Source organism: Motacilla alba, chromosome 14 (genome assembly GCF_015832195.1).
Source record: "Motacilla alba alba isolate MOTALB_02 chromosome 14, Motacilla_alba_V1.0_pri, whole genome shotgun sequence".
In the NCBI taxonomy this organism is placed as follows: domain Eukaryota; kingdom Metazoa; phylum Chordata; class Aves; order Passeriformes; family Motacillidae; genus Motacilla; species Motacilla alba.
In genome coordinates this window covers 2,279,135-2,304,750 of record NC_052029.1, presented here as the reverse complement: position 1 = coordinate 2,304,750, position 25,616 = coordinate 2,279,135, and the positions used below count along the sequence as shown (strand labels likewise).

At 58.3% G+C, this 25,616-nt stretch overlaps 1 protein-coding gene across 4 annotated transcripts; it reads right to left on the bottom strand.

The window, feature by feature from the left end:
• Positions 1-200: 200 nt before the first annotated feature.
• Positions 201-24,842, bottom strand: SRL (sarcalumenin). Of its 4 annotated transcripts, none has more exons than XM_038151511.1 (8): positions 24,704-24,842; positions 15,921-16,949; positions 14,248-14,346; positions 13,258-13,353; positions 10,033-10,068; positions 5,341-5,457; positions 4,424-4,657; positions 201-3,824 (listed from the first exon to the last, which is right to left on the bottom strand). In XM_038151511.1, exons 1-8 carry the CDS (start codon positions 24,762-24,764, stop codon positions 3,013-3,015), a joined length of 2,484 nt encoding a protein of 827 aa, XP_038007439.1. In that variant the 5' UTR covers positions 24,765-24,842; the 3' UTR covers positions 201-3,012. The 4 variants fall into 4 exon arrangements, with proteins under 4 accessions (XP_038007439.1, XP_038007440.1, XP_038007441.1 ...); XM_038151512.1 differs by having other exon boundaries at positions 14,248-14,343; XM_038151513.1 differs by lacking the exon at positions 10,033-10,068.
• Between the last annotated feature and the right edge of the window lie 774 nt (positions 24,843-25,616).

Below are 25,616 nucleotides of genomic sequence, written 5' to 3'. Positions count from 1 at the left end.
AGGAGACAGGTTGGAAAAGCAGCCAAATGACTCAGGCATGGCTGGCAGGTCCTGTGCAAGGGACACAGGCCAAAGCTGGGGTGCAGGGAAGGAGATGGGAGTTCCTGCCTTGCTCTCTGCAGCTGCACCCCCTCAGCCACCCCAGTCCCAGTGCTCTCTCCCACACCAGGAAGAGAAACAAAACAAGCATCTCCAGGGAGTGTGTTTGGAAAATATCAGATTTTATTAGACAGGCTGATGTTCAAGCTGACAGTTTTATCCCAATGCACATGATCACGGGCATCTACAGGGCCTGTGTTCCAGCTCCCTCCCTCCCATGAAGCTCTTAGGCAAGATGTTCAACTCCCCCAAATTCCGAGGGAGTTTGGGTTTCTCAGCAGAATGAAAATGTCTCCCTGCTCCCCATTTTTCCACTCCCATATTCCCAGAGGTCTCCTGAGAAAGCTCAGTGAGAACTGGGCTGGGAATTGCAATCCTCTTGGGACTGACAGCCACCTGGATCCATGGGAGAGGAGGCATCTCAGCGGCAGCATCTCCCTGAGGCAGCACGGAGCTGGGTCAGTGTGTGTCACAGGGAACAGGCCACCAACGCCATGGCTTTGGAAGGAGAACCCGAAAGAACCATATCAGGGAGGGAAAGGATTTTGGCTGTCATGGGGGAGCCCCATCCAGCACACAGGCACCAAGGCTTTGCACAGGGCGTGCAGGTGCTGCAGGGAAGAGGAAGGGAGGAGAGGAGGCGATGAGGGCTGGAAAATAAAGCAAGATGAAAGGAAACCAGAGAAAGGGTGGGGAGAATGATGGGAGTGGCCTGAGAGCACTTCAGTGCCTTCAAGGTCAATACTTCTTGTGAGGCAGGGGGCCTTTCCCTGGGTACCCCATGGGCTTTAGGGTGACAGAGGAACTAGGAAAGAGATGGTGCAATACAGTGCTTGCAAACAGAAATGTTTAAAGGCCTTTGCTTTCTGTGACAATGACACACAGTGTGACAGCAGGAACAGTGACAACATCAGCCAGTTTCTGTTGGTGATTCTATTCGATTAGCTCTTAAAAAAACCATGCAGACCAGTCCGACAGAGGAGAGTGAACAACAGATGGAGAGGAAAACTGATGAGCAACATAATCATGGACAAGAAAGAAGGAATGACAGCAGAGGGGCAGCAGCACTGGGGCAGGTTTGAGACCTCACAGTACTCACAAGCACATCCCTTCTCTCCAGACTGCTCGGGCTGCTGCTCTCTCTGACACTGCTTGCCTTCCCTTGCACCTCTGCTCCCTCTGCACTGCAGGCAAAATCCCTCTTCCTGAACCACGCCCTGCCCTGTGCTTGGACGTAGATTTCGGTCTCAGCTTCATTAGTTCAAATGTCAAGTCCTACCTTGAAGCAGAGGCCAGGAACATTCAAATCCCTGGAGCAGCATCCCCTCAAACTCACCTGGACTCAAGGGGATCTCTTCGTTGCAGCGCCTGGGGGACATGGAGCTCTCCCAGGCCTCCTGCCATAGCTCACTTCCTGTTGCACATGTGGAGATGCCCTTCACACCCTCCCCATCACAACACAGCCTTCCATTCCCAGCTTTCTCTTTCCCTCTTTCATTCCTTTTGCCTTTTATTTTGCTTTAACCAGCATCTCCATGTCCTCTTGCTTCTGTCCCTTTTCTCCAGAGGTTTCCTGGAGAGCGGTGCTTGCTGTGGGTGTTTGGCAGGAGGAAGGACTTTCAGCAGGTTCTTGGTGGGCTTGAAGGTGCCGGTTTGCCATCCAGGACAACATCTATCTCCTGGTTGGTTTGGGCTCAGCTTGGCAGACAGCGATGCTGTCCATGAGGGCCAAGTTTCAAGGTCAGCTGTCCATGGGGAACTTCACCCTGGTGCTTCCAAAGCAATGCTCCTTCAGGACTGAGCAGCGATGCTCAGAGACAAGCCAACAAATGGCTAAAAAGGGAGGAGTTTGGAAAGCAAGCCCCAGAAACCTGCCTGGACTGTCCTGGGGTTGACAGATCAGCAGGTAGGCAAAGCGGATGTGACCTTTTTAACTTCACAGCTAATGACCCCCGCTTCCTGCCTCTCTCCACAGAGCACAAAACCATGGAGGGCTGACTGAGAAAAGAGCAACTGCCAAACCCTCACCCTTGGAGCCCTGCTGGTCCAAAGACAAGACTTGCTAGCATGGGTTTTGAGGTTAATGACACACATAGGCATGAAGTGCCTTCTTCTGTGCTGGTCCAGGGAAGGAAACCTTGCTCACATCTCCTTGTAGGACCATCTGGTTTGGGGTGCTGTCCCTCCTCCTCCAGCACAGCTCAGCCAGTGATGGCTGCTCCTTTCCACCCCATTTCTTCCTTTGCCACGGACTTGCAAATCCCATCACGGCTGCCTGTCTGGAGCTACAAACGTCCCTGCAAATGCTCCTTCTTAAGTCAAACACCCACATGAAGGCTGCAGAAGATCAACTGAGCTGTCAAGTGAAAACAGAACTCACCGGGTGACCTAGAGGTCTCAGAAATAAAAACAAGGTCAATATTTGCTGAGATTTGTAGCAGGTTTGTGCCTGAAAACAACAGCTGGGACATGGCCTCTCTTTCCTTGACCAGTGCTCCCAGTGATGCCTGGGTTAGTGTGTCACTGCTCTCTCCTATGTTCTCAAGCTGTGCCCTTGTTCTCATTCCCTCATGGCTTCAGGGATGCAGAGGCTGAAATTCCTCTTCATGCACTCTTGGCACCAGTGGAAAAGCAGCTGCAGTCCTGCCCATGCATTGCTCATACTTACAGCCTAAACATTGCCTTCTACTCAAAAGAACAAAGATAAAATGTCAGGAATTCACAGTTTTTATTCTCTTCCTTATGCCCACCCATCTTCCCCTGCCATCGATGTCAATGACTCAAAGTCCTCATCGTACGGTAGCCTTTGCCAGCGCGGCACTCAAAGGGTTAACAAACCACGGCTTCTTGGACAGATAAGACATAAGCTCATTCACCAGTAGGAACATGTGGACAGTTGGGTTGTGGATCACCTTAGGGTTTCCTGTAGCGATTCTTTGGGGTTTCGCCACAGCCAGTGACGTCGCAGGAGAGGACATTGGGCTTCTTCCCCAAGCCGATGCTTCCCAAGAGATCGGGAAGCTCACGGGTGATGGCCTTCTCGATCTTCTCTAGGAAACACCCTCCCATGTAGGAACACTGCTGAGATAGCAGCTTAAAACTGGTGATGGGATTGATGCCAAAGAAGTCCTTGTAAGCCTCGCGGTTGGGGAGGTCAAATTTGCTGACATTGGTCTTTGCCAGAATGGATTTAAAGATAAAGAACCTGTCAGGATCTTCCACAATGTCCCTGAACACCAGTTCTCCATCGCTAAAGAAGGTCATTTTGTCCTTGTAGGTCTGTAGATAGCGATCGACCAGCAGGGCGTGGATGCGCACCCGGATAGCATGCTGGCGGATGAAGGCAATCTTGTTTTCCATCCTGTTCTCAATCACCTGGTTGAGATCTTCCAGGAGTGATATCTCTTCTTTGAGGAACAGGTCTCTGTGGGTTTCTGGATGGTAGTCATGGGGCCAGAAGGAGCTAACGTACACCCTGGGTGGCTCTGTGACGTTGATGAGAGGAGCCAGGCTCCAGAACAAGGCGCCATAGACTCTCATCAGCTCCTGGGTAGCCAGGCTGTCAGCTTTGTTCAGGATGATTCGGATCTGAGACTCGCGGCCCTTCAGCTGACGAAACAGCATCTCCAGCTCCAAGCCCACATCCAGCTTCGTGGGGTCAAAGACAACAAAGATGAGATCGGCTCTGTCAATGAACCACTGGCACACATCGTTGAATGGGTAACCTTGAGGAGAGGAAACAGGGAAATCCAATGCAGGATGAGCCCCTTCATCAAGGGGTTGATAAACTGTGAGCCTGCTGTGTCTCAATCCCCATTTGGGTTGCATGGGTTGTGAGGCACAGCGGACTTCCCCTGTAGCCTAGAACCTCTTTCTCACATGCTAAAAACACTTTGGAGCTTCTTGGCACGAAAAGCCGTCCATGAGTGTCTGGGTCTGTGCCTGCCTGTCTCTCTCACCCTTATCTCCAGACCCTCCTCCTCTTTGCTGCTGACCATGGGTTCCTGATGTTCCTGTGAGCTGAATAGATACTGAATAGATTCAGATACTGAATCACAGGCTCAGAGAATCATTATGGTTGGGAAAGTCCTCTAAGATCATTGAGTCAACCATTCCCCCAGCACTGCCATGGCCACCAGTAAACCATGTCCCCAAGTGCCACATCCACACATCTTTTAAATCCCCCCAAGGGATGGTGACTCCACCACTGTCCTGGGCAGCCTGTGCTGTGTCAAGACTCCATTGTGCTTCAGCCACCTTTGTCACCTCAGATCATCGTAGCATCTTTTCTGGGATCCCTTAGAAGAACCCAGTGAACCCCTACCTCTTTCTTGCTGCTTGCGGTTTTCAATGATGCCCGGCGTGTCCACGAAGGTGACTCGCTCCAGAAGTTTGTGGGGGACCTCAATGCCTATCAGCTTCTCCAAGAAATTCTGCCCAAACTTCTCCAGGGGCGAGAAGGAGCGGGCACTGTCAGCAGCCATCACAATGCCCTCGATGGTCTTCAGCTTGGGGCCGTGCATGATGACAGTGAACTCGGAGGTGGTGGGTTCTGCCCCTGCACAGCAATGAGAGGAGCAGCAGAGGCATGAAATCCATGCCAGGCTATGGACACAGCAGGGCTGGCCTGAGACTGGGAGCATTGTGTGCTTCTCAAGAGATGCAGGGGCAAGGCAAGCAGCATGAAATTCCTGCCCTGACTTCTTGGGAAGATGTCAGTGGGGTTGTTTTCTGTGGGGACTGGTTTCTCTGGAAGTGGCCTGACTGCACAAGCTGTCATGGAGAACCATCTCCTGGGAGCCCTCATTACTACACACTGATCTGGCCGTGGACATTTGCCCTTAGCTGTGAAATTACATCTGTGGGAGCAGGGAGGAAGGAAGGGGAATGGCATTTCTCCTGGAAGGGTGAATTAGCTGGCTGCACGTGAGGAGGGATGGGGAGAAGAGAAAGGTGAGCTGCCCCTTTGACATGAGTGCTGCTCACGGGTTTGGCGTTGGAAGCTGTGAGCCCTGTGCTGCAGAATGAGGATGTTGTGGGAGAGATGCTCTCCTCCACCCTTGGAAAGGTGGACAGGCTGTGATGGAGAACCTCTTCCTCCACATGGCGCCGCAGCCAGGTGGCACGGAGCAGATCCCAACCTCCCGCCTGTAAGGAGGGATTGAAGACACATGGCCGGGAATTGCTGACTGCAGGGATGTGGAAAGGCACCCCCTTGGCAAAGCAGCGTGTGGTACCTACCCGTGTAGAGCTGGTAGGGAGTGTTGTCCAGCCCCAAGAGGTAGTTTATCATGGAGGATTTGCCGACGCTCCACGGTCCCAGGAATAGCACCATAGGCTTGGAAGTGATCTCCCCATCTGCGGAGAGGGGAAATAACAAGAGGAAGTGAAGGAACAATAGCCGTCGCCGCCGTGCGATTAACTCCCGGCTGTAACGAGCATCCCATCTGAGCGGCGCGGTGCTGCTGCCGGGGAAACAGCCGCCCTTCGGGGGCCACCAGCCATTCGCCAGCCAAGGCAGCGCCCCGCCGGCTGCGGGAGCGGCACGGCCCCGTGCTCTGCGGCAGAGCCCGCCTCGCTGCCTGACCTTCTCCGAGGTTTAGCCCTTCTTAGACTACGGAGGACTGGAAGGTCTTTTAAGCCTTGTCTCGGTTTGTTTCTGGTTTAGCCGGGTGAGTCTGGGGCTGGCTGCGGGCTGGGGGTGTTGTTCGAAGGCAGCCGCCGCAAAGCACGGGCCATGCCAAGGAGGAGGCCATGCCGCAGCCGGGCGACACCCCGTGCGCAAGGAGCTGCCGTGGGCTCGGGAGCAGCGCTGCGGGGCAGGGCTTGGTAAGCGCGGTGCGAGCCTCAAGCCTGCAAGCTTTTCCACCGTGCCCTCGCAGGGACCTACCCCCGACCCTCCGGCCGAGCAGGAGGTCACTGCCTGGGTGTGAGTTGGGTGTGAGGCTCCAGCTGGATGTGGGGAGGTCAAACAGCCCAGCTTTGGGCTTGGGGCAAGAGGGGAAAGGCAAGAGGAGAGTGAACTATAGTCCCCATCCTGCATTCTTCAAGTCACGTGGTTTTCTCCATGAGGATGTTGACCTGTCCCTGTGCCATGCCATCAGTCCAGGAGCACAGAGGTCCCTGGACACACGCAGCCAGAGCCCCCAGGAGCAATCCCTGCTCAAACAGGACTCATGCAATCAGCTTGTGCCCACACTGCTCAACCCCCCGGCCCCGAGGACCCCAGGTAGGCAGCCGGTGGAGCCAGAGGAGCCCAGGGCCTATGCCAGCCCTCAAGCTGTGCCCGGGACACATGGGAGCCTGTGAGTCTGAAGCCGGACAAGAACAAACAGGACAAGAATGGAAGTAAAACTGGGTGAGTTCCCATTGGTGAAAACCAGCCCTATCCTGTGCTCAGGGTGGGAGAGGGTCCATCCTGTTGTTGCTAGCAATTCAGCCAGGGGATGGATGACACCAGAGGAGCTGGGAGCTGCTTCTTAGCTGGAGCAGAGCCTTTCCCCATGGCCCAAAGCAAGGAAATGCCCTGGGCAAGCTGTGCTGCCCTCAGCACCTTCTCTTCGTCTCCACGCCTAAGGCAGAACTATTTTCCATGAGGTAGCTGAGAGCCCCTGGTGCTCCATGGCTGCCCCCCATGCAGGAGCCAGCAGCATTCCAGCAGGCCAGGGATCCATCTCCAAGGTGGGGGAAACCACAAAGCCCCCACGGTGCTGAGCTCCTGCCCCAAGGGTGCTGGAGGGCACTGCATGGCAGCTTCACACTGAACCCATCTGGCCATGGGAGCAGGCACTGGGGAGAGCATTCCAACCTGCTCCTGCTGTATCTGCCCATCACAGGCTCACCATGTCACCTCTGGGGAAGGGAATGCCTCTCCATGAGGCACTGCTGCATCCATACAGCTCAGTCCTCCTTCACAAAGCAGGGCAGCACCTCTGAACCAGGGGATGCGTGGCTCTTCCTGCACCCTACTCCCTGCCTGGCAGCTGCAGGAATCCAGCCTTGTCTTCTCACAGGGGACCAAAACAAGTGTTGAAACCTTGGACTCTCATTATTAATCATTCCTCTGCCGCTCTGTCGCCGCTGCTCTGCTCTCTTGCCAGCTTTAATTAGGTTATGGATGGTTGTTATTATTACTATTATCCCTGTGATGTTGTGCCAGAGGTTTGGGGTGGGTCCCTGCGTGCTCTTTCATAACACATCCCTGGCCAGGTGTGACTGTGTGAATGTGGGCACCTGTGAGCTCCGGCTCTGCTGCACATCCCCCTCTCTACTCCACGGAGCCAAGGGGGGCAGCGACACGGGCAGCCCCTCCGGCTGGTCACCCACAGCCCCTCGAGCTGTGCCCCCCATGGGCTGCGTGGGCAGTGCCCAGTGCTTGCAACTGCAGGAAGTGCAGGAGCTGTAAGGATAGAGGCCGGGTATGGATTCCCTGCTGCTTGCCCGGAGGGTGGGAGAGAGGGAGCATCCCCCACCCGCGAGGGTGCTGGCCTGGCATCTGTCCCTGCTATGTCCCCGTGCCACGTCTGTCAGCAGCGATTCGGGTCAGCTTGATGGCCCGGACCGCGGAAAGGAGCCGGGGCTCGCTGGCGGCCGGGCGGGGATGGCGGCAGCTCCAGCACAGCGGCTCTCTCCAGCCACCCTGTGGCTGCTCGCTCTCAGCTCAAGTTCAGATGAGCCTCAAGCTCATCTCATCCCTCTGCAGAGCCTGGGTCTGCTCGGGCTGCTCAGCTCTGGGTGCAGGAGCAGTTCGGCTGTCCAAATAGTTTTCTTTCCTAGAGCAGTGGCTTTCTGTGAGGTTTTGCCTTGTGGCAGTGCCAGGCTGCCCTCGGTTGGAAGCACTGCTGCTCTGGGGTGGAGGAGAGACAGCTCTGGGGAGAACTTAGAGCCCCTTCCAGTGACTAAAGGAGATCCAAGAGAGCTGGAGAGGGACTTTGGACGAGGGTCTGGAGTGACAAGGCACAGGGAAATGGCCTCACACTGAGAAAGGGCAGGGTTCGATGGGATTTAGGAAGAAATTCTTCCCTGTGAGGGTGGGCAGGCCCTGGCACAGGGTGCTCAGAGAAGCTGTGGCTGCCCCTGGATCCCTTGAAATATCCAAGGCCAGGTTGCATGGGTCTTGGAGCAACCTAGGATAGTGGAAGTTGTCCTTGCCCATGGCAGGAGGGTGGAACTGGGTGGGCATTAAGGTCCTTTCCAACCCAAATAATTCCATAATTCTATGATTAATCCTGGGCAGGGCCTTGTCTCCCCTTGTCCTCAAGCCCAGCAGATGTGCCTGGTGTGGCCTCTCCCCCAAGTGCAAGTCTATCCTGAGGATGCTGAGCAAAGCAGAGGATCTAGCAAAACCTCCTTCCTCTCCTGGTTCCGAGCCACGGGCACCAAGGTCTTCTTTGTCCTCAAGCCACCCAGGAAGACTGGAACACCTGGGGACACTCCCAGCATCACCCACAGTTCTGTCCCACCCCTGTGCCGCAAACACCACCGGTCATGTGCCCATGGCACGGATCCAGCAACCCTTGGAGGGGGCACCCCTTGCTCCCAAAGCCTCCAAATCCATGAGTATCCTGACAACACGTGTGCCCACAGCCGGAGGGACCAGCCCATGTGGCTGCAGACAGCCTGTGCCCCTCCATGTGCCCCCCTGCCTGCGCCCACCCCAGCAGCACGTGTGCGAGCGCCTGAACCCGAGATGAGATAAGACAGCTATCGGAATATGCTATAAATACCCACAGCCCTCTCCACTGCTGGCACGCTGGCACGGCAGGGAGCCAGAGGCTCTCCAGGCACCGGCAGGGCTCGGCTGTGGCTGTGCCCAAAGGAGCCTGGTTTGGCAGGGTGTGGCAGCGTGGCCGTGGGGCAGGACAGGAGGGACAGAAGATGGGATTTCCCTGCAGGAACATTGTTCCCGTGGCTGAGCACCAGGCCCAGGGGAAGGGCTGGGTGTTGGCTGGCATTTCTTGGACTGTCTCCTGATCCTCCTGGGGGACCTGGCAGCACACCCTGAGCAGGATAGGCAGGGAGAGAAGCCAGCTCAGGCTTCTGAGGGGGCTGAGGCTGCTGGGCAGGGGCCAGCCCAAGTTACTGGGACAGCTGCTGTGGGATCAAGGGTGGACATTCAGGAAAGTTTCTGCACGTCAGAGAGTAAAGGGTGGTAAGAGATCCCCTCTATAGGATGAGCTATCATCTGGGCTCCTCCAGTTTGTGCCGTGGCTGAGATTAACCTAAAGGTCCTGCACATTTGGTCATGGAATTGTTTAGGTTGGAAAAGCCTTCTAAGATGACCAATTCTAAATGTTCCCACAGCACTGCCCAGGCCACCACTGTCTCACGTCCCCAAGTGCCATATCCCGAGGGCTTTTAAATTCCCCCAGGATTAGGGACTCCACCACTGCCCTAGGCAGCTGTGCCAGGGCCTGACAACCCTTTCTCTGAAGAAATTTTCCCAATATTTCCAAGCTTCCTTAGGTGAAAGTTGAGGTAATTTCTTCTTGTCATGTCCCTTGTTCTCTGGGAGCGGGCCTGGCCCCTACCTGGCTCCACCCTCCTGTCAGGGAGTTGAGAGTGAGAAGGTCCCTCCTGAGCCTCCCTTTCTCCAGACTGAGCCCCCCATCTCCCTCTCACAGGACTACCAGAAACTCCTTTGAACCCTGGCCAGAGGAATATGCTGCCTCTCAGTCTTAAACCAGGAGGGAAAGCTGGGCCTGGGCGAGGTGAGGATTGGAGGGAAGGGCGCTGTCGGGACGCAGAGTCAGGCTGGGACACGTGCAGGCTCTGGAAGGGCTGGGGACACTGTCCCGGTGGGGATGGTGGCTACCGGTCCTGCTCGGTGCCTGGGCAGCGCGGCTGCATTGCGCCAGGAGCCTGGGGAAGCCGCAGGGCAGCGCAGAGCGGAGGCAGTGTGGCAGCATGCAGGGAGCAGGCGGCGATACCAACCTGTGGCCGAGGAGCCCAGGGTGCGTCCGGGGTAAGCTGTTAGCGAGGGACACGGGGAGAGAGAAAAGGAACCGTGAGTCCGAGGAGGGATGCGACAGCCCAGGTGTGGTCCGGGACAAGGAGGGAACCGATGGCCACATTCCCAGCGGGAGACAAGGAGTTACAGCCTGGGAGCGACCTGCAGCTCCCAGGACAAGCGCTGAACCCCTGTTTGCCCTGCAGCATGGGGATGTGGCTCGGGGAGCTCTGCTCTGCTCTGCGGGGTTGTTGCCTTCCCTGGCATCACCCACCGAGCACACAGAGCCCAACAAGCCAGGGTTAGACAGCCACCAACCCAGCAAGTGTCCTGACAACCCCAGCAACAGGGTCACCCGGACCCAGCCCCTGTGGCTGGTGATGGCATCTGGGAGGTCATTCCCTACACAGGGACACTTGCTAATTAGCATACATCAGTAATTAGGGTCACCAGCATGCACCACAACCTGGTGTGACCTCACAGCAAGCTTTCCATGGCTGGACTGGGAGAATCCCTCACCCTCAGCTAGGGATAGTCCCTCCAAGCACAGAGTTGGACCCAGCCAGAGCATGTCTGCATCCACGTGGGATGGCAGAGCAGAGAGGCGGGAGGGTGGCAGGCAGGGAGAAGGAAATGGCATCTGCCAGGCTTAAGCAGAGGGTGTGTGGGAGCCTTCTGAGATGCACCCTGACAAGTCAGAATTGATGGTGACAGCCACAGCTCCCACAGGACTCCATGGGAGTTTTCACATGTTGTGGGGAGCAGAGGAGCTCTTTGGATTACACTGCTGTGAAAGGAGCTGATGGGAAGGGAGACAAAATGGAAGGCTGCCATGTAATGGAGGGGCCAGGGAGCTTGCCACGGCACCCCTCTATATTGGTTTACACCTCCAAAGGTCACACATATTCCATGACAGGCCTGCCCCAAAGCTCCCCCAGCTGTCCTGCTCCTCCCAGCCAGCTGAGCCGGCAGCTCTGTGCCCTCCAGCTTCCCCCCACCACAGAGAGGGGGCACAGGGGGGAGCTGGGAGCACCTCCCAGCCTGCAGGGACATCACCGATGGAGTGAACCCGCTCGGGACACGGGCACTGTGCAGGGGAACTGTTGAGACGGCTCCCTGAGCTCCACTGTGTCCTCACCTGCCCTCCAAGGTCAAGAGTTCCCTGGGCCAACCCTGTAACTAATGTGCAGGTTTCTCTGATTACACTGCTAATGAGGGACTGGGGAAAGCTGGATCTGTGGGTAGGAAAGGCAAACTGCTGAGCTGAAGGTTTCCAGATAGGGTTGTGCGTGCCAGGCTATGGCTGGGCTGTCAGAGATCATTCAAGGAGTTTGGTGTCCGTAAAAATTTTTTGGAGGGGAGCATGGCCAGGGTGTCTCACAGCTGAGACAAGGACTGGAGGCAGTGCAGCATCCCTGTGCCCTTCCCTGGGAGCCAGGAGGGGACTGTGGGTCACCAGCTGCAGGGTCACAGCACTGTGAGGGTGCCCTGTAGGACACAACAGAGTGTGTGGGGACCTGACCTGGGGACTGTCAGCCTGAGTGGTGGCTGTTCCTCACAATGAGGTGGAAGAGACCATGGAGTGTTGAGCTGAGGCCAGGAGGAACACCAGGACCTGCTGTCCAAGGTGAGTTGTGCTCAGGAGCTGGGTTTTAGAGAGGCTGGGAAAACATCAGGGTTAATGGTTGTTTCCTCAGGAGCTGAGAAAGCCAGCAGGAGCCTGGAGAACACTTAAACACTTGTTTCCTCCCCAAAAGGGAGCAGGGAGGTGGCTGCTTGGGCATGAGATGGATTAAGGGTAGGGTAGGACATCCTGAGGGCTGGAAACTGTGGCTGGGGGCTGCATCCTGTGGCTGTGAACAGCAAAGGGGGGTTAGAGCCCACCAGCTGCCCCTGTAACCCCAAACATCCTCCTAAATTGTGTCCTGAGTTGGCAACAAACATCAAACACCAGAAGAGCTTGTAGAGAGAGTTTGGGGTGTTGCCAGGGAACAGGCCAGCAGCCATGGGGGGACAATCAGGACATGTTGTGAACCTCAATTACCCTCCCACAGGGTAACTTCCCTGTTCTCCCCACTGGCTCTACACTGGAGATTGCCTGGCTGGGTAGAGAGATGTCCAAGCCTGCTTAGAGAATGACTGACCCAGACTTAGGAGTTGCAGGAGGGATGCCTGGAAAGCCAGAGTTCTGCTCTACAGGGATGTGTCCCAGCTGAGTGTGGGGCCTGCGTGCTGGTGGAGCAAGGCCAGCTGTAAAAGAAAGATCTGTGGGGAGGGTGAATCCCAGTCCTGCCTCAAAAGAAAGGAGAGCATGGCTCCAGGAGGGTGGGCCTGGACACCTGGGGAGGCAGGCAGAGCTGCAGGACAAGGAGGACAACTTCAGGGCCTTGGCAGGAGGGTGACGTGGGCACAAAGTCCAGGGACACTGGCAGCAGAGACTCCAGCATCCTCTGGATACTCAGGAGACATCTGGCCCTGGCTCCTGTGCTTGAATAGATACTCAGAGGAGAATTACTGCCGTGAACAAGGAAGTCAGACTTGGGTTTGAGCCATCTGTGCTTGGAAAATGAGGCTGCTTGTGTTTCTTGGGTCACAAGAACTTCCTGTATCTTGTGAGCATCTTGGGACAGGGCTGCACGTTCCTCTTCTGGAGGGACACATGTGTGACCTGGCTCAGCCAGGGGCCACAGGGACCTGCTCACTCCATCCAACATGTCTGAGATTGCCAAGGGCTGGAAACTCCAGCTCTCAGGATGAGCGAAGGCTGTGGAGCTTGAGGAATACCCTGCCCACATGGCTGTGTCCTGTGCCCAGCAGGAAGGATGCCAGCTCCTGCCACCCCCAGGAAGCTCATCCCCAGCCTTGAGAGGTCCTGAGCTTCCTTGCCAAGCCTGTTTCATTGGGCCATGATCTCTGCTTGGCAGGGGTACAGGGCATTGATGTTGAGCAGGTGGGAGACCCGAGGCAGGCAGGGCTCAGTGCTCAGCCCACACAGATGGCCCTGACAGCAGATGGGCTGAGGCAGAGGCAGGAATTCCTGCTGCTGGGTTCACTAGGGCATGGCCTCTAAGCCCAGCGTGTTCATGGACTCTCTGGGAAGCTGCAAAGGAGGACACACTGTCTGAGGCTGCCCACGATCTGCTCTCTGTGCTGTTATCTGCATCCCAAGGACCTGCTGGTGCCGGAGACCCCAGTGCCCGTGGCATTACCTGTGATCTCGTGCTGCCTCAGCTCGTTGTATCTGTAGGAGTGTTCCAGGGGCTTGATGGAGGAGTGGTAGATCTTCCTCAGCCGCTGCAATACTCCTGGGGGGCAAAGCATGTGGGCAGGTGAGAGGCAAGCCCCACCAGGCTGGGTGAGACCCTCCTGGGGCCGTTCCCTGCATTCCCAAGGGTGGCCCAGCCATGGATCAAGGGACTCGGCTTAAAGCTGAAATCTTGGCCAAACTGATCCCAGCCAAATTTTGCTCAGAGGAGTTGTGGCTGCCCCTGAATCCCTGGAAGTGTCCAAGGCCAGGTTGGACGGGACTTGGAGGAAGCTGGTCTATGGAAAATGTCCTGCTCATGGCAGAGGGGTGGGATGAGATGATCTTCACCATCTCTCCCAACCCAAACTGTTCTAGGATTTTGATGCTACTCCCCTGCTAATGTTTCCCACTGGGCACTGTCCCCATCTGCTTCCAGCAGCTGATGGGAGGAGTACCCTTCTTAAGTGCTGTTTAGCAATCAACACCCATGATCCCAAAAAGCCCTCCACCATGGTGCCAGGGCTCCCTGGCATGGCCGCTGAGCTGCTTGCTAGAAAAAAGGAGGAGCTTTTTCCACACTATCTCTTATCACTGCCTTTCCAGCCCAAACTGCCAGCGGGGCCAGCAGAAGCAAACCTTAGAGTAGCAAAACCCAATATATAATTGGAATAAAAATCCCAACCCTTTCTTAAAAGTTGCTCCAGGTTTCTTTGAGCAGGGATGTGCCTGATTCACTGTCTGCATCTTCCAGCCTCTATGCCCTCCTAATTCTTATATGCCCTCGGTGATGTCCTTAAAATACCTAAAATACATTAACCCAAGAGCGGCCAAAGAGGACTGTTATTGAAGATCTGGCATTACAAGACCTGCAAGAAGCAAGGTTAAAAACAAGACACAAGAGAAGGAAAATCCTGTCCATGGTCTTAGTGCAGGGCATGCACGGCCTCCTCACCTGAGACATCATCGGCAGGTTTTTCCTCATTGAGCTTCAGGGTGTTCTCCAAGTGGGACCGGTCGCGCTTGGTCGGCTCGCTGGCATCTTCAACCTCTTCTGGAGGAGGAAACAAGGAGACCTGTTACTGCTGGAGGGGGGAACTCACACAGGAGCTCACACAAGCCACTGCTAGGGAGAGGGCATGGGGAGCACACACATCCCGAGCCTGCGGGCACGCCATGCCCACGGCAGCCGCCGTCACCCTTGGCATGCCACGTGCTTTCCCTTTAGCACGGGCTCCTGGAGGCTGCCAGGGCTGTGGCTGCTGGGGGAAGCGTCATGGGCAACTGCTTGGCTCCGAGGAGGGGCTGGCTGCTCGTGGGGAATGCAAAGGATGTGCCTGGAAGGGGCTCCCGGGGTTGGGATGTAGCACGAGCACACACGGCAGCTGCTGCCCAGCGGGGCCCTGGTGCTTCCCCCGGCAGCTGCGGCTCCGCGGGGCTCGGCCTCGGGTGCAGGCTGTGTGCTGCTGCCTCTCTGGCTGCCCACTCCCCCAGAAAACTGCACGGTGAGCTGGAGACCTGGGGTCCGAGGCTGGGGCTACCTCTGGCTCTTGGGGGACAGGCCAGCCTGCCCCACCTTTGCCAATGGAGCTGTTCCCTCCCAATCCTCCCACCTCTGTCTCCATGTTCCCCTGCCCTCCACACAGCACCCTGTCCCTCATGGCTCCGTGCCAGGCGTGGGGAGCATGAGGCAGCTGCCTCCACTGGGGAAGGCACCCCACTGTCCCTGAAGCAGGGAGACAGAGGTGTCCTTGCCATGGAGGTGCTGGCATGCCAGGAGCTTCCAAGAGCTTTCTGGGTTGGACTTTAGCAGGGGTTTGGGGACAGGTCTGGGGACAGCAGGATCAAGCAGGGCACTGCTAAGCCCTGAGACTGTGTTGAGCATCTACTGAGTGTTGGGCTGAGGAAGACCTTTTGACTTGCCAAGTGAAGACACAGAGACCAAACTGGCTTTGTCTTTTGGGTAAAATGGGAGGCTTTTTGAGCTGGGACATTACAGATGAAAACAACAAAAAAACTAATCTGGGTCCAAAGCTCACTGCCCAACCTGTGGACCAAAGTCTACAAATATTTCTAGGAAATCGTGGTGGGGGGTGACCCTTTCCCCTAGTTAGCCTTTCACTGATTGAGCAGGGCTGGTGCCTCAGAAGCTCATTGGCCTGGATTAGTTCTTCACACCTTCCCTACGAGCCAAGAACTGGTGGAGAGGAGCCCCACAATCCTGGGAGCCCCACCATCCTAGGAGCATCCTGCCCCTGCACAAGCCGAGGGCCCGGAGGACTCTACGGGTGGTGGACAAAGAGTCTTTAAGAGATCTGCGAGTGCTGAAAGGGGCCTGGAGGTTAAACATTTTATCCATGTCCACATCCCTGAGGAGAAATCATGGACTTGGAGTGGAGAGAGGGGAACATCAGTCAGTTTTGGCAGCACTGCGATGAGTGCCTGCGTGACAGGCATCCTGCTGCGGCCTCGCTGCCCACGGCCGAGCGCTGTTAGGGGCGTGGGGAAGCAGAAGCGTTAGGAGAGGGCCATGCACTAGGTCAGGTTTAATGTGCCAAGCTCAGCTCCGCCGGGTTGATGGGAGGTCACTCTTGCTGCTACAGCACACCCACAAGAAAAGACTCCAACCTATCTGGCTGTGCCGGGTCTCGGCGGCAGCTGGGGTGGTGCTGGGGACCTCTGTCCCTGCCAGTGGGGTCTTGTCTGCAGGGGGGTCTGCTGCTGCTGGGGGATTTTCTGCCACTGCAGGGAGGTCTGCTGCTGCTGGAGGGTCTTCCTCTGCTGTTGGTGGGTCTTCTGTTGCTGGTGGGTCTTCTTTTGCTGGTGGATCTTCCACCATTGGTGGGTTTTCCACGGCTGTTGGCAAGTCTTCTGCTGGTGGTGGGTCTTCCACTGCTTCTGGTGGGTCTTCTGCTGCATCCCCACAGGGTGGGTGATGGCAGCTAGCAGGGCCATCCCTAGCTTCTCCTGTGCCAGCAGCTGCTGGTTTGCTGCGGCTCTTTTTGTTGGAAGTGCCAGCTGCTTCCTTGTCATTCTCTCCAGATTCATTCTCTGGCCTGTCACCATCTTCATCAGACTCTTTCTCCTCCTTAGACTCTCCCTCTTCAGACTCTTCCTTGCCTCCATCTACCTCAGAATCCCCGTGTTCACCTTCCTCAGACTCTCCTTGCTCATCATCTTCCTCTGAGCTCTGCTCATCCCTTTCCTCCTCTCCCTCAGGAGCAGATGCTGCTCTTGGCTCCTCTGTTTGCTCTTCCCCTGGCTTCCCTTCCTCCTCAGAGCCTTCTTTCTCTGTGCCAGGCTCCTCATCCTCCTGGGCATGGATGTCATCTTGTGTGCCAGGCCCATGGTTCCCTCCATGATGAGCTGCCATGGATTCCTCCCCTGAGCTCTGTTCTTCCTGGCCCTGCTCCTTGCTGCTCTCCTCTGTCTGGCTGTCCCCTGGCCCCAGGCCCCTCCTCAGGCCACCCGCTGGCTCTTTCTCCCCCTCTCCATGTCCCTCCTTGGTGACACCAGGCAAGGAGGCATTGGCAGTGCCACTGTCTTGCTCCTCCTCAGGGCTGCCATCGTCTGCCTTCTCCTCCAGCCGGGGCTCCGTGCCTGCTGGGGGGCTCTGGGCAGCACCATCCCCGTGGCCCGTGCCGGGGGCGCGCGGCTCTAAATGATGAGAACAGTTCAGTCAGTCCCACCCGTGCTGGCCCGCGGCCATCGGAGCACCTGCCAGAGCCCTGAGGGACGACTTGTGGCTGCTACCAAGAGGTTTAAACTCTTCCCTAAGCCTTCTCCAGCTCCAGCTCAATTTTCTGTCCCTGTCGCAAGAAGTTGGGTGCAAAGATGTTTGTGGGGGAAAAGCGGAGCTGGCAGGGGCTCCATGGCTCCACCAGCCCTGGCTGCCTGGCACTGGGGCTGCTGCCTGCTCCAAAGCACTGCAGGAAGGAGGCAAAGCTGCCCTAAAGATGGGGAAAGGAGTAAAAATGGCAAATTTTGAGGAGCTGTGGGCACTTGGCAGGTTAAAAGGGTCCTTCCCCAGCCCTGGCTCGAGAGAGCATCACGTCAGCCAAGATGGGCAGTGAAGTGAGGGGGAGGAGGAGGAGGAAGGGGCTTCCTGGCATGAGAGGCTGCCTAGCATGGGATCCTGACTTCAGGCAGGGCCTAACCCTGGCCACGGGGCTGGGGAGCTATTTATTGTGAGTGTCCCTTCACTAGGAAAGCATGTGCCACGCCGTGCTGCTGCTGGGGACACAATGAGTGTGTTCTGTGGCCCAGGAGAATCCATCCGTATTTTCCATAGGCTCCAACTGCAATTTAACATCAGTCAGCGGGAGCCAAAAATAAAAGATCACGGCTATACTGTCTCCGTTACAAACAGTTGCTGCTAGTCTAAATAATCCCCCCAAACGTCTCATGCCAGGGGAGCGTTTCAGAGGAAAATAATTCCTTTGTACTCCAGCTGGCAAGCAGAAGCCAAGCAGGAAAAAAGGCCACCTCCACCCAGGCTGCGGGAGGAGAGGGGCACGGCCAGTCCTGTGCCCTGGCTCCTGCGCCACGTCCATGCAGGAGCCACAGGACTGTGTCCAGCAGGACCTCGGCAAAGCTGGAGCTCACTGGGCTTGGCCACAGGGCCCGTGGTGGCCAAGCACAGGAGGAGCTGCACTGGGGTGCGTGTGGGGCCAGCCCCAGACCCCTCAGCCCAGTTTGCCCTGGGGATGCCAGGAGGTGGTTTCACCTCCATGCTGCTGGGGCTGGTGGAGCTGTGAGCTGGGATCAGGTCACATTGGGAGGCTTGTGCCATGCCAGCAGCGGGCACTGGGAAGGACAGGCTGCCCCCCAGACTGCCCTCATTGCCAGTGGCTCTTGGTTCCCTGGCACAGCAGAGCTGCAGCCGCTGGCACAGCCCCTCACCCTGCCCAAACCGGATGCACAGGTCACCCTTGCTCTGGCCTCGCTGACCTCCCTGTCCTCTGCTGGCACGCAGCTCACAGGTGCCTCCAGGCGCCCAGTTCAGCTCCCAGATGGAGGGAGATAGCTGTGGGCAACTCCCACACCCCTCCCTTCCACGCTGGTCCTTCAGGTCACCTTCCTGCAAGACCCCTGGGACCCTGCAGGAGCCCTTGAATGGAAATATCTACATTTGACCTGCAAGCCCTGAGTGGCTCTGGGGCCAACAAGGCCCTGCCTGGCCCTCGTGGCCTGGGAACCAGCCTGAGTCATTAGAGGGTCCCCTCAGCTGGTGGGAACAGGGACATTCTCAGTTTGGCCCCAAAATAGCTGGTGACCTGGGGAGCTGGGAGAGGAGTGATGGTCCAAGCAGAGGAGGAGGGCAGGACCAGGCAGAGGAGACCCTTAGAGTTCTCAGGGCTTTGTTTGGGGTCTGTGTGCCCCCTCTGACCCAGAGGGGCCATCACCCACCATGGCCTGGCACAACAGCAATGCCAGTGCCCACCACGAGCTATCCCTCGAGGAAAAAGGGCAGTATCCCCCGGGCGCTCAGATGGGGATGTCCCTGCTGCCGTGCTGCTCACGGGCTTTATTTCCTGTGACCTTCAAGGTCTGACATAAAGTCCCCGTCCCCTCTCCACCTCCTTCTCCCTGTTTCCCCTACATGGTCGCCCGATCCATGGTGAATTGTGCTGACCTGCACATGGTGGGCCGATGAGTGCAAAATGGGCCAAAGGTTACGGGCTTAACACCCTCCGGGGGCTAAAAATACAGCACGGCAACTGTACGGGGCCTCGGGAGGAGCAGCCCCGCTGAACCCCCGCCCCCGCTGGCCCCGGCCCCTCGCCCGCTGCCGGCCAAGGGTGACGTCCGCACCTGGGGGCCCCCGTGGGCTCCGGGAGGGGACAGCCACGGTGTAAAGTGACACCGGGGCTCCCCGTGTTCACACCTTGCATTGTGCCAAGCAGATGGGTGGCATCGGAGAGGAGACCTCGCCCTTTTTCCCTCGGGGACTTGACCTCCCTGCGAGTCCCTGGCTTGAATTGCCCCTGCCACCCCTTTCTCGTGCTGGGACTTTCATGAGCTGCCAGGGGACACTTTTTCAGGTGGTGACGGGGGCTATGGAGATCCCACGAGGCGGTTCTGGGTGCCACAGGATGCCGTGGCGGGTTTGCACCCAGAACAGCCTGTGCGGGAAGGAGGGGCATGGCTGAACATCGCGGTGTCCCCTCCATCCCTGCACGGGGACGAACAGAACAGCAGCGACCTGACGGCAAAACGGGTCCTCCAGGAGGACGGTGAGAAGGGACAGATGGGCACAGGTGGCCCTGTAGGGACACTCTCCCCCTCCAGCAGAAATCGGAGCCGTGAGCGTGGGGCCGGCGATGGCAGGGCTGCGGGGATGGCTTTTCACACGCCCCCTTCCCCTGCCCAGATCCCGATCCCTGCTTCCCTGGGGTATTATCCACTGGCTCCTGCAAGTCCTGTGCTCCCCGTGTCCTCCTGGGGGTGGGGGGGAGGGGTTGGGGGTCTTGGTGGGACCTTGTGTCCCAAATATCCAACCCTGCCTTTATTCTGCAAAGCCCTTTAAAACCTCATGGAAACTGATTGGACACAAAGAAGCTGTCAGGGAGTTCCTGGATTTTCCAGCTGGACTAGGTGCAGACCCCACCTTTCCTGTGAGACCCCTTTTCATGGTGATGTCCCTTCCCTCCAGGGTCGGTGGGCCCCCATGGCCCTCGCTCAGGGCCATCCCCCCAGGGCTCCTCCAGCTGTGGCCGTGCCAGCCCAGCACTCAGAGCAGGGGGGAGCCCGGCTCCAGCTCCACTTTGGGGTCAGCTGGGCCAACACCTTCAGAAGGAATTGTCCCACAAGGGTTCAAGCAGCCCAGAGGACACAAGCACAAGGATGGGGCTGAGGATGGGGTTGGCTCTCCAGACCTTTGTGCACCCCAAAATTCAAGATGCCCAGACACATCATCACATCCCAGAAGCTTCATGATCCCAAAAGTCCAGCATAAAGCAAATATATTCCTGGTTTGCAATGCAGAGGGATGTCTAGGAAAGTTTTGCCAAACTAACTTGACCTCATTTGTACAGAACATTTTAAGTTTAGTTTTAAAAAGTTATGAAGTTATTAGATTTCTGTAAATGGTTGTATAGAACTGTATGATATTTTTATTAATATATGGTAAAGAAACATCACCAGGAGGTACCGGATGGATTGAAACCAGGCTTGGAGCTTTCTAAATAGCGATTAAAATAGGGAATCACTGCTGCAGGGTGTTTCTTCCACTGTCTCCCCACCCTCAAGGCCTGTAAGGGACCCTGAACCCTGACTTGCAGAAGACACGAAGATGAGGAAGGTGGGAGATGAAGCACCTGCTGCTTCCTGGCTGAGTGAGCAGATGGCCAGGAAACGTCAGGTATTTTGGCACAGGCAGATGTCACACTGTACATCGAGGAACATCCACCTGTGGTGTCCCTTGCAGCTTGGGGGAATGCTGGGGGACCCAAGGGACATGCTGTGGCATGGCTGGGGCTGGAAGAGCTCCTTCTTCCAGAGGAAGGGTGTCCAAGAGGTTTTGCTGTTCCTGGCCTCCAGCCATAGAAGGCTTCACCAACCCACCCCAGGGATGTCCCCTGAGGGACATCCTCTGTCCATTCAAGGCCAGACTTCCTGGCTCCCCATCCCTCCTTGGGTCATCCCAAGCATTCCTGGTCACCCAGTCACCCTTTGGACTTGCCAGCCTGGATTCTAATGCCCGATGTCTTTGAGGTCACAAGATCCTCAAAGCCATGGGAATGTGGGGACAGACCCTGCCTGGCCATGCTGAGCAGGGGGACCCAGCCCTGGGGTCTGACGTGGCAGCACTGGGGACACCAGCACATAGACAGGGCCACGCAGCTCCGAGCCCTTTTCTGCAGTGTACCCAGGGCCCTGTGACCCCAAGGGTCAAGCTGCCTGCCCAGCTGGCACCAGGGCCATGCTGCCACTGCCAGCACCCCATCCTCGCTTGGGGTGCCTGTCCAGAGCCTCCCTGCCCCCCCTGCAGCCCCCACTGGCACAGGAGCTCACGGCTCCCTCCAGCAGTCACTTACAAGGGAAATGTCCTGTCCCCGTGAGCTGGAAATAGCTCTGTGGAGTCCTGCACAGCCCTGGGGCTGCTGCTATTCCTGCAGAGCTCAGGGAACAGGCAATTCCAGAAGCAATCTGGTCACCCTGACCCAGTGGCCAGGCTGGGATTTCACCAGCCCGGCGAGTGGGACACAGTGGACCATGGCAAGAGTGTTGTCCTTGGGCATGGCACAGCCCTCCCAGCCTGGTGCCAGCCCACAGAGACCTGCTGGTACCTCTGTGCCACCAGGGCCTGCACAAACGAGGTCTCCTGGCCTTCCTGCCCAGCTGAATGTCACCTACACACTGGTACAAGGATGGCAGATGGAGAGGGTGTTGCAGCAGAGCCAACCTGCCCGGTGTCTGCCTTGCTTTGCTCAGCCAACACCTTGGGAGTAAGATGGGGCACCCACAGGGACCAGGTTCTCCTGGGGGTGAGGCACCAGGGGTGTGACAGGGATGTAGGTGGCACAAGCACCCCACACACCCGAGGCACCCCAAGCCCCTTGTCACAAGCACCCCACACACACTCAGTGGCAGTGCTGCCCATGGCTTTCCTGGTGCTGCAGGGTGGAACGAGTCCAGTGAGGTGTCACTGGGACACAGAGGTCCCCCCTCTGGAGAGGTTGGTTACTGTGGAGGCCATTGGCCTGGGATGGTCAGGGTGGGGTGTCCCCATGGCTGCTGTGCCCAGGGCCCTGAGCCCACACAAGTTGTCACAGTCCTGCTCCCAAGATATTCTGGCCTGGGAGGTGGAGCCCACCCTGAAGTGACACATTCCAAGGTGATGGAAAACACCTCAAGATGCCACAAGGATGTGGTGATGGAGCTCATCCTGAGGTGACACCTTCCAGGATGAGGCAGGACGAGGACTCCCAGAAGCTGAGGCAGGCACAGACCCCTCTGCTGTCACCAGGAGGGGTCTGTGCCAGCCCCGCGGTGCCTTGCAGGAGAACACCACTGTGCCAGGGCTTTCCCCAAGTCCTCTCTCAGCTCAGAGGCGGTGATGGCATGGCCTGGAACTGCCCTCCCACTCAAACCTGTGATGGCTGCAGAGCCAAGGGATCCCCAGGGCAAAGCTGCTGAGCAGTGTCTGGGCACTGCCCTGCCAGCATCCCTGCAGCCCACTGCTGGTGGCCACAGGGGTCACCCAGCCTGGAAGGGATGGGTGCTCTGCCTGAGGTGTGAGTGTGCTCCCCTGGGCAGGAGCAGATGGGCGAGTGCCCTCAGCATGAGCCACTGCCCAGCCCCACGGAGGGTGCTGGTCCCTGCCAGGCTCCCGGCAACCCCAGGGAGCTGTGCCAGTCCCAGCCACGTGTGAGATGAGGTGCCTCAGTGGGGGCTGTAAGAGCACAGGCGCAGGGCAATCCCTACCCCCAGCCTCTGGGAATGGTGGCAGCGTCCTGGCAGCCCCAGGTGCCCCTAAACCCAAAAGACCACACCTTGCCATGATGTTCCAACAAAGGCCCTGGTTCCCCACTGGACTTTCACCCCTTCTCTTCCCATGGGCACCTGCACCCCCACAGCCCAGGCACTAATAGGGGTTGAATGGGAAGGCATGTCCCCAAAATGGGAAAAACATCCCCTCCAAGCCACTTCCTGCACCCCAAAGGAGCCGGGTCTGAGAGTTCAGCTTGGTGCCAAAGGAAAAGCAAAACTCATCCTTCTGGTCTCTGAGGAGCAGAAGCATGGGCAGGAGACACGCCACTGCTTAGAGGTTTTTTGGAAACCCACAGTACTGGGGTGAAATACTTGACTCTCAATAAACAGGTGGGGACTAGGGGGACCCCTCAGAGCTGGTCTCAGGGCTGCCAGTCCCCCATGTGCCTCCTGGCCCCAGAGTCTCCTCTGGGCTGGGGGATCCCAGTGCTGTGCCGTGCCAGCCTCAGCCAAACCAAGCCGTGGGCTGGTGGTGATCCACCATGGAGACAAGCTTATGATGTCCCACAAGGCCACCAGCCCCGCTTGGAGCGGCACCAGCCACCAGCCGTGCCCGCAGAACACCTTCCCAGCCGCCCTCCACAGACTGCACCCGCAGCCCCGCGGAGGTCACCCCACCTCTGTCGGGGTGTGTCGCCGGCCCCCAAACCCATTCATTCCCGAGAACGGCCCAAGATGCCCTTAAAAGGCCAAAACTCGGCGGGGCCGGGGGTGCCGGGCGCTGGCAGGCGGCAGCTGCGGTGCCCGCGCGGGGCCGCGGCGGCGCGGGGCGGGGGGGCGGCGGCCGGGGGGGTGCCGGGGCGCAGTGTCCCCTTACACGGCTGTTTCCATACTTAGCCGCCCCCCTCCCGGCTGCGCGGCCGCCGGAGCCCGGCCAGGCGGAGAACCAGCCCAAATTAACTCAAGGGCAAGCAAGGGTACCAGCGATGCCGCGCAGCCCCGGGGACGCCCGGGCGGGCAGCGCGGTGAGAAGCGGGGATGGGACAGCCCGGGGAAGGGGATCCGGGGTCCTCAGAGGTCCCCAGCGCCCTGGCACCCTCTCTCACAGTCCAAAATCGAGCCGCCACGGCAGCCACAGGTGACACTGCCTCGAGGCGTGTCAGCGGCGGCACGGCTCCTGTGCCCAGCGTGACTCTGTAAGAGGGACCCCAATTTGCACGTCCCGCCATCCCCTCCTGTCCACAGTCCCCCAACACGTTTCCCTGCACATTTTGGGGTGGCTCTGCAGCCTTGGAAAAGCTGCTGGGGAGCCCGGACCGCTGTGCTCCTGCCACCCTGTCGTGCTCCAGGGTCGTGCTCACTGGGCGCCCCAGAGCCTCTCTGTACTCTCAGTCCCACAGGCACCCACAATTCTATCTGCAACCCTACAGGACCCCCACAGACACCCACAGACCGACAGGTACCTGCAGCCTACAGGCACCCAGAGTCCCAGACGTGCTCACAGCCCCACAGGCACCCCCAGCCAACAGGCACCCGCGGCCCCACAGGCACCCCCTCTAGCTACCCACAGCCCCATAGGCACCGACTGCCCCCGGACTTGACGGCCCCATGGGCATCTGCAGCCCTACAGGGATCCCACAGCCCCTTGGGATTCCCACAGCCCTGTAGGAACCCACAGCCCCACAGGTGCCTGCAGCCCCATGGAGACACCCAGCTCTGTACGGACCCCCAGCCCCACGGGGACCTGCCAGCCCCGTGGGGTTGCCACAGTCCTAGGGGCACCCACAGCCCCGTGGGGACCCCATAAGCCCAGGCACCCAGAAGCACCCACAGTCCCGCAGAGTCCCCACAGCCCCAAGGGCACCCCCAGCCCCGCGGGGACCCCATAGCCCTGCCAGCAGCCCCAGCCCCCGGGCACCCCCAGCCCCCGAGGTGCCCCCAGCCCCCGGGAGCCCCAGCCCGGCGTGCGGCCGTACCTGCGGTGCCGAGGAGCAGGAGCGAGGCCACGCAGCAGCAGAGCAGGTTGAGGCCCTTCATGGTGGCTGCCAGGAGCTCCCTGCCGCTCGCTGCCTCTATTTATACGGCGGCGGCGCGGGGCAGGGCAGGAGGGCAGGCAGCTGCCCGCACAGATGCGGCCGCCGCCGCTCTTCCGCTCCCAGGGGCCCTGGGCTCGGGGACAGAGATGGGACACAGCGGCAGCGCTGGGAATGGCTCGTGTCAGGGATGCGAGGGCTCGGGGCACCTCCGGGCATGGGGGCTCTGGGCTGGCACTGCTCATGGGGGGTCACAGCCCCATCCCCGCGAGAGGAGAAACGGGTGCCTCTCTCCCTTTATTCGAATAAATTCCTGCAGGGCTCCTCTGGACTGTCCCCATCCAGGATCCTGCTCGGGTGGCATAGTGGGGTTCCTTGGGCTGCCTCAGCTTCTGCAGCTCCTTTTGGGCTGGAGCAGGGGTTTGTGGACAGGGAGAGCTGAGCATCACCACGCTGCACTGTCCTCATCCGTCCCCAAAGGTGGCGGTCCCCAAGCATCGTGTCCTGGGCTAGTTTGATGTCCCCTCCAGCCACCACAGTTCACCAACTCCAGGCAATGCCAAAGACCGACACAGGCCACGTTCCTGCCACCCTGCTGGTGTCCCCACTGTCACTGCACTGCTCTGGCAGCGTGGCACAGGGCACAATGTCACCAGCACCTGGCACCAGCACTGTTCTTGTACAGAACAGCCTCCCAGTGCTGTCCCCAAAGCCTGGCCATGGCAGAGTGACCATTGGGCTCTATCAGTGCAGGAGCCATTTTTGGGGGGCTGTGACCTTCTCAGGGAAGGCGGCAAACAACAGTTCCCCAAGAGCAGGGGAGCCCCTGAACCCGAGATGGGGGGTGGGAAGGGGG